At 41.2% G+C, this 14,212-nt stretch overlaps 1 protein-coding gene across 2 annotated transcripts in view; it reads left to right on the top strand.

Moving 5' to 3' along the window:
- Positions 1–3,028: 3,028 nt before the first annotated feature.
- The window catches only part of GOLGA1 (golgin A1), a gene marked incomplete at both ends in the record, with an annotated part of 49,630 nt that continues 38,446 nt past the window's right edge, over positions 3,029–14,212 (top strand). For both annotated transcript variants that reach the window (XM_079706003.1, XM_079706004.1), the window contains 5 exons: positions 3,029–3,163; positions 8,094–8,184; positions 10,181–10,255; positions 11,189–11,286; positions 12,695–12,727. In XM_079706003.1, the coding sequence (XP_079562129.1) occupies positions 3,029–3,163; positions 8,094–8,184; positions 10,181–10,255; positions 11,189–11,286; positions 12,695–12,727 (432 nt within the window). The remainder of the gene's footprint in view (positions 3,164–8,093; positions 8,185–10,180; positions 10,256–11,188; positions 11,287–12,694; positions 12,728–14,212) is intronic.

Here is a 14,212-nt window from a genome sequence, read left to right on the forward strand (position 1 = left end):
ATAGGGTTTGCTTCTTTCAGATAATTCCTCGGTTACTTGAAACAGTCTTGAGGTTGAGGATTTGATGTTATTTAGTTTGTAAATTTCTTCTACGTCCTAGTCTTGGTTTTTTCCCTGCCCTCCTCCTGGTGGGACACACTGAGGGAGAGATTGTTTCAGGGGATTGGGTTGAAGCTACTGGCCCTCGGGCTGGTGTTGGGTCTGGGCAAGAACATGTGCAACTTCAATTTGGAATGTCTGGCTTGGTTGGCATTGAGGAGTCCGGAGACCCGACATAGGCTACCAATTTGTACTGTAACTTTGTACAAGGCAGTTTTACCTCTCTGGACTTTCTTCATCTGTCAAAAGTTGGAGGCCCATTAGTGGCTAGTGAAATGAACGTGGTGGGCTGCCGCTAGCGTGTGTTTCTAATGAAATGCAATATATCAGACTGCAATATATAATAAGAGTATGATTCCGGAAACTCTTCTTTCAATGACACATTACGTGTCGTACAATGGGTCACAGGCACAAAACTTAAGACACCCATTACGAAGCGCGAGTTCCCAGTACTAACGTGTGGAGCCATAGGTTCCTGCGTGAGGAAGGCGGCAGGGGCTTGCAGGGACAAGGAGGCCGTGTAGGGTGCAGACTGGGATGCAGGGAGAGGAGTGAAAAGTCTGGGTTGGGCCAGCGCAGCCACGGCCTGAGGTTTCCACGCCACAGGCTGGCACCACCGCAGCAATCAGTTCTTTCCCCTTTGCACCAGGCTCCTACCACTTCCCCCGCTCCGCACCGCCCCCTTTAAAAAAAAAAAAAAAGGAAACAAGTGCTTCAGCCACCCAGTCCTACGAGAGTTTGGCCGCCTGCTGACGTGGCGGGCCGGCTTCAGGGAGCGCCCAGCCCCGCGCCCTCCAGCGGTTCCGGCCCAACCGCCAGCCCGAAGCTCGCGCCGGCAGCCGAGGAGACGGCGCTCAGGCGCATGCGCACGGTGGGACGGCCCCGCGCGCAGCCACTTCCGGCGCGCTGGTGGAAGTGCGGTTCCGGGTCGCTGCTCTGCCCGCAGGCCGGCTGTGGGGGCTGGTGACGCGGGCCGGCGCTCAAGAGAGGGGCCGGCGCTCAAGAGAGGCCCCGGAGGCGGGGCTCTGCCGGCTGCCCAGAGAGCGGCAGGTGCGCGGGCGGGGACCGGAGACACGAGCAGGCCCCTCTTTCTCCCGGTGGTCTCGGAGTGCGCCCAAAGAGGCCCTGACTGGGTTGCCCAAGACCCAAGGCGGGGGGCAGTACCGGGGTGCAGAAAGGACGAGGGTGGGGGCAGAGGCGGGCTCCCCGGCCTGGGAACCTGAAGCCTGGGGTTCCGGAATTTCCCCCCACTGCGCGACTTTGGACCAGTCACTCTTCCTCTCTGGGTCTCGGTTTCCCTGCTGTCAAATGGGAGACACATTGGTCCTTCCCTTCTTTGACAGTCCACGCACGGGCGGGTTTGGAAGGAGACTGAGTGGGATCCAAACTACCGTGGCAGGTGGCTGGCCCCCGGGCATTAGAAAGCTGTCTTTTACCCAACTTAGCCATCCTTTTTCTCAGCGACTTTCTTAGTGCGAGTCAAGGCTCTGGGGTCTGGCCGGGTAAACAGTGTGACTGTCAGAATCAACTGAAATAAATACTGGCCCTGGGAAACCTTAATCTCGTTAAAGTTGTTTTGCTCACTGCTCCTCCCAAGGCGAAGTGAGTTTAGCCACTTACTACAATGAGAGATTCTGTTCTTTGTGCCTTTAAGTGAAGCTCTTAGGCAAATCACAGATGCAAAGACCAGGGTGAGGGAGGGGAGACCCCTGAGGACTGTGGTAGCGACAGATTTTCTCTCCCCCTCACCTTAGTCGTTCCTCCCTCCTCTTCCGCTCCCCCCCGCCCCGACCCCGCAACATTTTGGCCTTACACTTGAGAGGAAATATTCAACGCATTTTATTTTTGTCTTCATGCAGGACAGAAAGCTTTGACCTCCAAGCTGTTTTAAATCTAGTAGATAAGCCAGGTGAGTAGGTGGTTTACAGACATTGAAGGTAAAACTTTGGAAGAATTGTACAGACTTAAATGGATGCTCTGAAGTGGTAAGAAGTCATTTGTACATCTTAGAGCGGAGCTTAGTTATCCTTCACAAAATATCAAAAGTTAAGTTTGGACCCAGAATGTAAATGTTTCATGCACGTTAGGAGGGAAAGATGTTTGAATATCGTGTAAAACATTGTGAAAAAAGAAATTGACTTGAGGTAATTTTAGTCACTCTTAAAAAAGAGAACCACACAGCATTTCCAGGAGACATTTAAGGATACCTGATACGTATACAATACAGTTGGCTGGCTTGCCTGTTTTTTTAGGATAAAAGTTGTCAACATTTTCTAGTGAACAGCTGATTCCAAACCATCTTGGAACATTAGAACATTATACCTTCTCCCTGTATTGAGTTACATGTTTTTGTCTAAACTGTAGTTGAACTTAATATTATTAGGGGAAGGATTCAGAAGCATTATGTTAGTGCTTGCCGTGGGAAATTTTACTTGATGTGTTACATGCCACAGCCAATGTGGTGTAATTAAAAAAAAAAAAAGAGTAAGGACTTGTGAGTCAGAGTCCTGGGTTCAAATGCCAGCGCTGCATTTAGCCGCACAATCTTTGGCAGATTACTTCACCTCCTTGAGACTGGATTTCCTTATCTGTACATACATCTGTAGCACCTGAGTGCTTTTCAAATGTTTCGTAATTGTGTTCTAGTAAGTGTGCATGTAAACTTATGAAACTTAATCTTGAAACCTGAAGCTTAACAGAACAACCCAGATGTGAAATCTCTCTGGTGTTTAACTTAGAGCGCTCTTTCATCTGATTTATAGATACGCTATTGCCACAAGCCTTTGGCCCACATTTCAGTGGGAATGCAGTTAGTTTGGATATCTGGAACTTTTTAGGCACCTGTCTCGGAATTCCTGGTTGCTGGCCTAACGACTGTTGTAGGGGGTTCAAGACCTGGCCATCAGTGCAAGGATAGCCACACAGCAAAATGTTTGCAAAACTAAAGAAGAAAATTGCAGAAGAGACTGCTGTCGCTCAGAGGTCAGGAGGTGCTACTAGGATCCCACGATCAGTGAGCAAGGAATCGGTTGCCTCCATGGGAGCTGACTCAGGAGATGACTTTGTAAGTATCTTCTCTAGTTTTTAATGTTTGGTATAGCCTCACTGTATTTTTAAAATAATATTTCACAGAATCTTTGCAATAAATATTTTCTTTTTTATTATTATTTTTTAATAGCCTTTATATATATATATATATATATATATATTTTTTTTTTTTTAGATATTTATGTATTTATTTGGCTGCTCTGAGTCTTAGTTGCGGCCCTCGGGATCTTTGTTGCGGCACGCGGGATCTTTAGTTGCAGCATGCAGGATCTTGAGTTGCAGCATGCAGGATCTTGAGTTGCAGCATGTGAACTCTCAGTTGCAGCATGTGGAATCTATTTCCCTGACTAGGGATCAAACCTGGGCCCCCTGCATTGGGAGCACGGAGTCTTTGGCCACTGGACCACCAGGGAAGTCCCTCCAATAAGTATTTTCTTTTAAAATTACAAGATTATTTGTTGTTTATATCTGATTCTTCTTGCTCTGAGGTGCTTTTCTATTTTTTTTTTCTTATTTTTCATGGGTCCCTTTGCATATTCTCTACATTGTCCTCTTGTACTCTTTTTCCATCTATATACCTTGTGCATCTTCTTTTACATTTCGTTTCTCAAAATACTTTGGCTTGTTGTGTCTGCACATATATACACTCTAAGTCATTGTTGCTTAGCGAGGTCTGTGAGTTTGGTGTGGAATTAGCCAGGGAATTAGCACTATTTTAGTGGGAAAATTGATGAAAAGATTGCACTGATGGCTGCATTGTGTCCTTTATTTGTAAAATACCTTTGTAGCTGGAAAGATTTGAGGATGCTGCTGTGTTAGGTAAGTGTCATGCCTTAGGATTAAAATCGGGTCAGTGGCATATGACAGGATCCTCTTAAAGTTAGGTAACTTAAAAGAAGTTATTTATAATGCTTGATATATGTAAAAGAATGTATGTAATGTAAGTGTAAAGTATAAGGCATAAAAATATAATGAACGCTTGTTAAATCTGTCACCTATACAGAGAACTAGAACATTATCGGTACCGTCAAAGCCACTTGTTTGCTCCTTCTTGGTTCCCTTCCCTTTCCGCCCCTTCAGGTAACCTGTCCAAAAGTTTGTGTATATCAATCCTTTGCTTTTTAAAATATCCTACCAGGTACATATATATTCATAAACAATCTGTTGTTTAATGTTGTTTATTTTCAAACTTTATAAAAATGGTACACTATAGGTGATTCATTTATTTTTACTGTTGTATAAGATTCCAGCATTTGAAAAGGCCACAATTTGTCTCTGTCTTCTACTAGTGATAGATACTTGAGTTGTTTCCATGGTCAGATGAGTCGACCTCCTCCTTTCTTATACTACCTGTTCAGGTCAGATTATGTGGCAGAAGCTATTAGGTTATTGGGGTGGAACAATAGATGACCAGATCTAAATTATCATTGGCTCCTGTATTTAACAGGAGATATAAATGCACGTTTGATCACCAGGCTGAAGGACATAGTTTTATTGCTGAGTTCTGTGGCAGAAGTACTTGCTTTGCCTTCACGCTGACTTGCTAAATGAAGTCTCTGATCTTGAATGTGTTCCAGATATGGAGATTGGCCTGAATTCAGGAAATACTTTGCTGTGTGACTTCTAAAGTTATCTGTTTGAACTTATTTATGTATACATTCCGATCTTCACTCCCTATCTCCAGACCTTTATATCCCATTGCATATATTTCTCCAACCAGGTGCCTTTCCTCTGGTATCTCAAATTCTTAACATGAACAAAACTGAATTTATTAACTCCATTTCCACATGTGCACCTTCGTCCCCCAAGTCACCAGCAAGAAACCTTGGAGACATTTTAGACTCTTTGCTTCTTCACTTCTTGGTGTCCAATTAGTCAGCAAGTATTTTGGCTTCCATCTCCTGACTCAAACTTACCCTTTGTACTCCATTTACTAGTAGTACATTTTACTTCCATTTTATTTCAGGCTGTCTTTCTTCCGTGGACAAATGTGGTAGCCTATCTGGGCCCCCTGGCTCCAGTAACTCCCCAGAGCAGACCTGTTCATGTCTGTCCAATGCTTAAAACTCCTCAGTGGCTTCCCCATCATCTGCAGGATGAAGTGCAAAGTCATTATTATAGTATAATGGTAAACCTCTGTGGTCTTGTCACAGCTAACCCATCCTACCTTTATCTCATTCTACTTCCCTATACCCTGTGCTCCAGCCATATTGAACTTAATGTACTTTATGGAATGGACAACTTTCCATCATACCTACAAATGTTTGCATATTCTGTCTCCTCTCTCTGGAATTTCTCCTGTGTCCTCCTCTCACTTCTGAATTCCTCTGACATACTTTTGTGCATCCTTCAACACCTGGTTCACATGTTACTTCCAGGAAGCCCCCCTTGACCTGACCTGCCCATCTCACCGCCTCTACTCTTTATCCCTACTGGCTGAATTTGGTCCCTTGTCTCCTATATCCTCTGTAATATCACCTGTTTCACTGCATTGTTGTTGATGATTTGCTTGTTTGTCTCTCCCACTAAACTGGGAGCTTCATGAGAGGCAGTAGAGTACAGTTAGGAACTCAGGCCAGGTTATGGAGGTAGACCTGCATTTGATTCCTCTTTCATCGTTATTGTGTGACCTTGGGCAAATTTTTTGTCACTTTTCTATGCCTTAATTTCCACATCTGTAAAATGGAGATAGGAATTATACCTGTCTTTATTAAATATGTGTGTTGGGGCAGGGCGGGCAGGCAAGGTTCTCCCCTAGGTTCGATTATTCATTAGAAGAACTCACAGGACTCAGCATATAGTTTTACTCACTGCTATCATTTATCACAGTAAAAACATTTACCACAAAGCAAAATTAGCAAAGGGAAAAGGTGCATGAACAAAGTCTGGAGGAAACCAGGCACAGGCTTCCAAGAGTCCTCTCCCAGTGGAGTTGCATAGGGCACACTTATTTCCCTCAGCAAGGAATTGTGATAACACAGGATAAAATGTTGTCTATCAAGGAAGCTCATTAGAGACTCAGTGCCCAGGAATTTTACTGGAGGCTAGTATATAGGCACCCTCTGCCTAGCATTTACCAAAATTCCAGACTCCCAGAACAAAAACAGGTGTTCAGCATAAACCATATTTTTGGCACAATTAGTTTAGGTACAGTGAGCCATTCTTAACAGGAATGGTGAGAACCCTTGTAAAATCTAAGTTTCCACAGGCCAGCCAAGGGCTCGCCTTACAAACAGGCCTTGCCAAGGATAGCAGTCTCAGGCCTGGGATGTTAACTCTTTTCTGCATAGTATATAAAACACTTAGTATAGTGCCTGGCTCTTAATAAGCACTTCGTAATTCGTAGTTGCTGCAGCTGCTGCTGTTTTAGATCGGGACTCCCGTTTCACCACTGTTTCCAGTGCTTAGCACAGTGCTAAGAATAGATGGCTCACTGACAGTAATAATCATAACTTGTACTACTAACAGATGACACGTATTAAAGCTAATTACGCACCAGGCTGTGTTTTCAAGACCAGACAAGTATTGATTTACTTAATCCTCATCACAGCTTTGTGACGTAGATTATGTTTGTTACATTTTACATGTGACGAAACCAGTGCACAGAGAAGTTAAGTAATTGGTCCAAGTTCTTGTAGTTTGTAAGTGGTGAAGATGGGACTTTAACCTGGGCCTTCTGCCTCCTGAGACTCCCTTTTAACTGTACCCTCCATAATGGACGAGTAAGTGGCTCAGTGGGTAAATGAATATTTAAAGTGAGTTGTTCAACCACCTTTAAATACATTTTGGCAGTAAATGGGGAAGACTGAAGACTGGATATTAGATACTATTATTTTTAATTTTGTTAGGTATAATAATGGTATTGTGGCTATAAAGGAAAATGTCCTTATATTTTAGAAATGTTTATCAAAATATTTAGGATGAAATGTCAATGTCTGCTATTTAAAGTACTATAGTAGAATAAAAATTGATGAAGCAAATATGGGAAAAATCAGCAGTTGTTAAAGTAGAGAGAGAGTGTTCATTAAACCACCCTCCTTACTCTTCTGTATTTTTAAAATTTTATAATCAAAAGTAGAAAGATAGGGCTTCCCTGGTGGCGCAGTGGTTGGGAGTCCGCCTGCCGATGCAGGGGACACGGGTTCGTGCCCCGGTCTGGGAAGATCCCACATGCCGCGGAGCGGCTGGGCCCGTGAGCCATGGCCGCTGAGCCTGCGCACCCGGAGCCTATGCTCTGCAACGGGAGAGGCCACAACAGTGAGAGGCCCGCGTACCGCAAAAAAAAAAAAAAAAAGTAGAAAGATAAAGTGATTTATTTATTAGCAGTAGTAAGCAGTGCCCAAAGTAGTAACAGTGCACATGTGTTTTAAGATAATCTAAATTATTGGGAAATTTTGATGTCTCATTAATGCAGCGATTTACTGAATGTATATTATCTGCTAAAGTTTTTGATGCATTTAGAGCTATAGATTGATGCCCCTTTGTTTTATAGATGAAGATACTGAAACTTTATCAATGTCAGTGATAGATTCTTCATCACAGACCAACCAGCCTTTGATTCCTTGCTAAAGAACCTTCTTCCCTTTACCTCAGGATTTTACCTTTGGAAAAATAAAGTGATTTACTTTTTTATCTGAAAATATATTTTTTTGTATTATGTACTTGGTGTAATATCATAATGGATTTGTTTACCACTGTGTATTCCAATAGTGTGTGCGTGCACACACACACACACACACACAATTTATCTGTTTTGCATCTTGTATCTCCTCATGTTATAGATGGAGGTAGTGTTGCTTCTACTTTATAGTTAGAGAAACTTTTCAGTTATCACTTAAAGTGTAACCAAACCTAAAATAAGAGTTGTTGCTTTCTGATTGAATATTGTGGTCTCACGCTGCTAAAAACCCAGGTATGAATACAACCTCTTATATCTGTCTCAACAGGCGTCTGATGGAAGCAGCTCCAGAGAAGATCTTTCATCCCAGCTTTTGAGAAGGAATGAACAGATACGGAAATTAGAGGCCAGGCTTTCTGGTATGTCTAAGAACTCATAAGAAGCAAACAAAGGAAACTTGCCTTGCCTGACCCTCTTGGCCTATAAAAAAGCCAAACAGCATAACCTTACAGTTATTTTGACATATTTTGATATTCTCAGTCAAAAAGGAGCAACTTGTACCCCCTTTAATCCCTTCTTTTGTTAGTGTACTGAATAGTGTAAATTCAAAACTGAGTTTTAAAGTTAAAAAAAAAACAAACTTACGTTTTTCTGCTCCTGAGATTTCTAGCCGTGGATATAAAAGGTATTAAAAGTATATGTAGATTTAACTATCTTTCACCCATTAGCCTAGCTTGCTTTCAGGTGGAGAGGGTTAGGAGATAACATTTTTAGGGAATGGCCAACAAATGTTGGATTCTTCAGCACCAGACAGGGTTTGGTGCTACATTGCCACTTGCTACAGATACATATCACCTGTGTAATGTCATTCTGGGTCTTTGGGCTACTTTTCAATGGTATTTCTAACTTCAGCACCTGTATAGAAACTATAACTCTCATTATGTCTTTTATGTGCAGTTTACGATTTACACAACTCCTATTATATTCTTTGCCTGAGCAGGGCATATTTGTGATAGAGTTGTGAGTTCTTATTTTGGTTTCTGCCAGTAGATACATTTTGAAAGCTTCAGCCTGTGAAGTGGTAAATGGCTTCTGTGTTTGTTTTTGTCCTTTGGCCTTATGCCCATTTTACTGTAATGAAAGCAACAGACTACAAAATTCACCAAGTTGTATGTGAAATATTTGTGTTTGTGTAGTTATCAAAGGTACATAGTATAACTCACAGCTCCTAGATAGTCCATTATCTCATTTTGTTCTCACTCTAGCCTAACAAGACTTAGTGACATTAAGGTCACAGAGGTAGTAGGTGGTAGAGCTGGGATCCAAACCACTACAGTCTGCTTTAAACTCAATTGTTATTATACTGTTACCCCTACCTGTAAGTAATACCAGTAACAGAGGTGAAGTAACTTTATATTTGTTCAGTGTTGGGGAGAAAGCTCTAAGGTAATATGGATCTTCCCAAAATAGTTTGGGCTTGACTGATGTTAGAGGAGGGACAGGGAAGAGGACTAACATTTATTAAGCCCACTTATGTCCTGGGCATTTACCTACAGGCTCAGTATGAATAATAACAACAACCACAGTATCAGCTACCCTTTATTGAGCATTGTGTGCAACGTGCTTAAAGCACTTAGTTTGTTTTATAACTAAGGCATATAGAACATTTAGTTTATTATCTAATACATCCTTTGAGGTAGATAAATTAATATCATCATTTCATAAACGAAGAAACTAATACTTAGGATCAATAATTTGCTTAAGGTCTCTCAGCTAAGGACTGACAGAGTTGGGATTTGAACTAAAGCCTGTCTACTTTTCCACTATACCATACTATCTTCTTTGGCTACCAAGGTAATTAATTCTGACTTTCACCTTTAATATGTCATAGGCAGCTCAGTTCTGTGTAGAAAGGAAGCTGACTTTTCTAGAGAATTAAGTACTTTTATTGCAAAGGCAGTACTGTGGTAAGATGTTTGCTATTGCCCTAACCACTGTCACTCAGTTGTATGGACTGTAAGTGAGCTGTTCAGTGAATTCCCTTTGATCTATCCTACTGCTAAGACTAGAAAGGAAGGTGAAAACTGAGATTTGAAATTAAGTAATGAGATAATAGTGGTTTTCATGGCGGGGCATTTCTGATGACCAGACCAGGCCCAGTTCTTGTTCTCTCTCAAGGCTAAACAAATCTGCCTGTTTGTATTCACCATTTACACTGTGGGTAGTGTGTACTATACCTGTTTGCCTGTGTTGTTCATTGTTAATGGGAGGCTGTCTGCCCAGCTTTCCTTAACAGGAATGGTTTTCAGGTTGAGAAAATCATCATCATTTTCATTCATTTTTTTTTTTGTTTAATTAACTTCCTTTCCTGATGTTTGTCCATTCCTGGTATGTGCGTCACCCTCCTCACCCAAGACTATGCTGAACAGGTCCGAAACTTGCAGAAGATAAAAGAGAAGCTTGAAATTGCATTAGAAAAACACCAGGATTGTACGTATTTTTTTTCCTGCTTTTTTCAATCTTTCCAGGGTTTAGTTTTTTGAAATGAAACAATAGCGTATGGTTAAGTTTGTCCTTCATCATAGCCCAGATCTTTATTTTATAAGTAGTGTACTTCTTAATCAAGTTGATACAACATTTATCTGATAGTTATAAGCATACAATTCATCCTTATGTTGCTTTATGGGCATGCTTCTTAGGAGAAGGTTATTATGTATCTCATCCAGTTGACTGGTTTATCGGCTGCCCTTAGTTTTTAGTAAAATCAAGTGCCTGGTCCTTGGGCCTACATTAAGAAACTTTGGTTCTAGCCATAGCTTCCTTGCTGCTTTGTTCAGTAACTGGGTAAAATCTCTATCTGTCATCACTCGTCTAACAATAGAACATACATTTTGTTTAGTTTACCCTAAATCATATGTTCTCCTTTGGGTTCAATCCAAGAAAGATGCTAACAGAATTAGAAAGTTATTTTTTGTTGATATACTAAAAAAATTTTTTTAAGGAAAATAAAGTGGAAGAAAGGGTTTTTTTGCTTTGTTTTGACTTTTTGTTTTAATTCTGATAAAGTAGTAGTAGCCATCACTTAGCAACAGCATTGGTGTTTTCTGGCAACCTACCTAACTCAGTGTTCTATCACTGTATCATTTAAAAAGTTACCCTTTGGCATCTTCCTAAATGTATATACTTGACTATAACAAAAAACTAAGAACAATTGGAAACAAGCTAAAACAAAACTATGGTCTATTACTAAGGGCAAAAGATTCTGGGAAAGTCAAGATGGGTCAGGTTTTTCCCAGTCTCATAATCCACTTAGTGACCTTGGCCTTTTTTGTTAGGTGATAGTTGTAAAGTAATCACATGGGCTATTTGACATGCTGTTTCTGAAATATCTCCATATCTCAAATAGAGCCTCTTTGTTAACAGCTTCCATGCGGAAATTTCAAGAGCAGAATGAGACATTCCAAGCCAACAGAGCCAAAATGGCAGAAGGACTGGCTTTGGCATTAGCCAGAAAGGACCAGGTATTTTATATGTGGCACTGCCCAAGGCTGGTGGAAAGATTTCACTTAGTGACATGATTTCAAAAATCATGCCATAAACCTGGTAGAAGATATTTACAACACAGGAGAAAAGGAGTGCTATATAAGTTCTTTGAGATTTCATTTGGCCTTAGGGTGGGAAATTATTAAGGAACTTTACAGTTATAATCATGAAATGTGTCCATAATGTGAGAGTATCATTTTCCAAACTGTATAACTTTGTAAAATGGAGAGGAAAGTAGTGTGTTCGTAATCTGGTGGTGAGCCCCAAGATAAGGAAAAAGGTCTCTGCCCTCCAAAAACCTGTCTGAAAGCCTAGTCCCAAAACACTTGCCTTTATAGTGGAGAAGATGCTGTCAAGCTAGTGATCATCCATGGAGTACATAGTTCTTACAACCTCTGTCCCAAGTTTCTTCATCCCCAGCCAACTAGACTGAGAGGAACTTCTGTAATCTCAGTAGAACCATCCATTGAAAGATGCTGAATGAATGACAATAAGAAACTAATACTATTACTGGCTGTTACAATAATTATAAAGTATATTTTGTTCAATGGCATTTTAAATTTAAGATAGCATCAAAATACTGTAATGATAGTTCTGATTTATTAAGACAGGGTCAATTTATTATATTACATTTCATTTTAAGAAAATACATTATTTCATCTGCAGTCGGTGGGGTGGTTGGTTGACTTGTTTTACAGTGTGTATTAGTCATGTCAGACATTTACTAGCCAGAAAAAAAAATCATTCACCAATAATTAGTGAATAACTGTGATATGAATGTATATAAATGAAGAGATAATCTAAAATTGGTAGACTCTGATTGTAGGCAGTTGGGATATAGCCTTTTGTACCAGTGGTTATTTTTTCCCCTCTTCTGTGATTGGTGAATAAGGGGCATAATCCCTTCTCCTTTAGCTTTTATCAGATGGCATAAAAGATACTGTTAAATGGAAAATGAGAAGGAAAATAATGATTGGGGGCTGCTGAAGACAACCCCTGCCCCCCGCCTGTTTCTCAGTAAATTAATTTTTATATAGCAGTTGTGGAATTACCAACACAGCTGGTCCCAGGTACCCACTCCCAAGAAATAATAATAGTACTCCTAGAAAAACACTCAGGAATAAGCTGAAAACTGCATCAGAACATCAGATGCAGCCTTGCTTGGGTGCTCTGCTTGGTAAAAATTTGCAGGCTTATATATGTGCTTTAGAATTTTATATAAAGTTCATTTTCTTTTCCTTTTAGGACTCTTGGCTTTCTTTATATTTGCTGTTTTGTTTGGTTGATTGGTTGCTTTGGGTGGAGAGGGTTATTTTGTTTTCTTACGATCTTGATATTATTGATACTCTTCCCTGGAAACTGTACTTTTTTATTGTTTTGTTTTAGGAATGGTCAGAAAAAATGGATCAGCTTGAAAAGGTTAGTTCATCTTTGTTTTTTTCTCATTGTGAATGTTGGCCTCTTCTCTGGGGCTTGGAAAATGCTTTCTCCAGTACCTAGTACACTGATGGCTATACCACCTCTTGGAAGCAGGGCACTGGGTGATTAGACACTGACTTAGAAAGCTCATGTCTTCCTTTTTCTTGGTGGGTGTACTGGATATCTTTTGTTTGCCCCTCCAGATACACTCTCCACCCCCTGTCCTACCTTTCCCTGTGTATCTGAAGGCTGATAGGGAATGTATCAGCAGGGCTCCATTGCCCTCTGGCTTCTAATTAAGTGTGCCAGTGGGGAACACTAAAAGAACTATGTGTGGAAGAGTGTGGTCGGGAAGTTTATTCCCTCAGCCATCTCCATGCGAGATCCCTTCAGTTTGGTTGCATCCCCATGGCCAAAGGTCACAGCTTCAGCTGGACCTTTGGTTCACCCTCTGATAGAGTTTCTCTTTCTGTGTTTCTTGTAACCTGTTTATCCCTTTGCCCCTTTATGCCCAACTGTTACTAGCACATCATCTCTTTTGGGTTTTCTTACCCCACCCACAGCTTTGAAAAGTCCCTTTATTAGACTGTCTGCAGAATATCTACTTTGAGTCTGTTTCTTGCTGGGGCTCTGATTGACACAGTGGTAACATTAGGAATACTTTTCGAGGATGCAGTGGGGAAGGAGGGCATTTCTGAAGGCTCAGCATTGAGTAGATAAGAGAACCTGTTAGCTAGACACAGATGAGGAGAATTGATTATTCCAGCACCATAGCTTGTGTAACACTGTGTAGGTGCCTTATGTAATGTATTCCTGGCTCCCAGACATGAACAGGAAGATGAAATTTCACACCTACAATTAGAAACACATTTTAACTTAAAATAATCAATAGTCAATTTGCTCAGCCCACATTATGTGCTGCTTCCTAATTCATTCCTTGTTTTCATTGAGTACTCCTAAGTTACTCTTTATGGTAGAAAATTATTTCTTTTCTTTTTCTTTTTTTTTTTTTTTTGCCGCACCATGTGGCATGCAGGATCTTAGTTCCCCAACCAGGGATCGAACCCGTGCCCCCTGCATTGGGAGCACAGAGTCCTAACCGCTGGACCACCAGGGAAGTCCAGAAAATTATTTCTTAGATTGATGAATTCGGTTGTAAAATATATTTACTGTTAATTTTATTAAACAGATGAGTTTTATTATTGCTCCATTCTTGGGATGAAACACCAAGTTAAACCAGCGATTTTCTTTGTGTGTTCTGTAGTAATCTGATTACCCAAGCTATCAGAATGCCTTAACATATTTACGTAAGGAACGAATTACAGAAAAGTCAAGCTATGTCCCAAAGAAACTTGTGCTTAAAAAATATACATCTAGGGCTTCCCTGGTGGCGCAGTGGTTGAGAGTCCACCTGCCGATGCAGGGGACACGGGTTCGTGCCCCGGTCTGGGAGGATCCCACATGCCGCGGAGCGGCTGGGCCCGT

The sequence above is a fragment of the Hyperoodon ampullatus genome (assembly GCF_949752795.1).
Source record: "Hyperoodon ampullatus genome assembly, chromosome: 6".
In the NCBI taxonomy this organism is placed as follows: Eukaryota; Metazoa; Chordata; class Mammalia; order Artiodactyla; family Ziphiidae; genus Hyperoodon; species Hyperoodon ampullatus.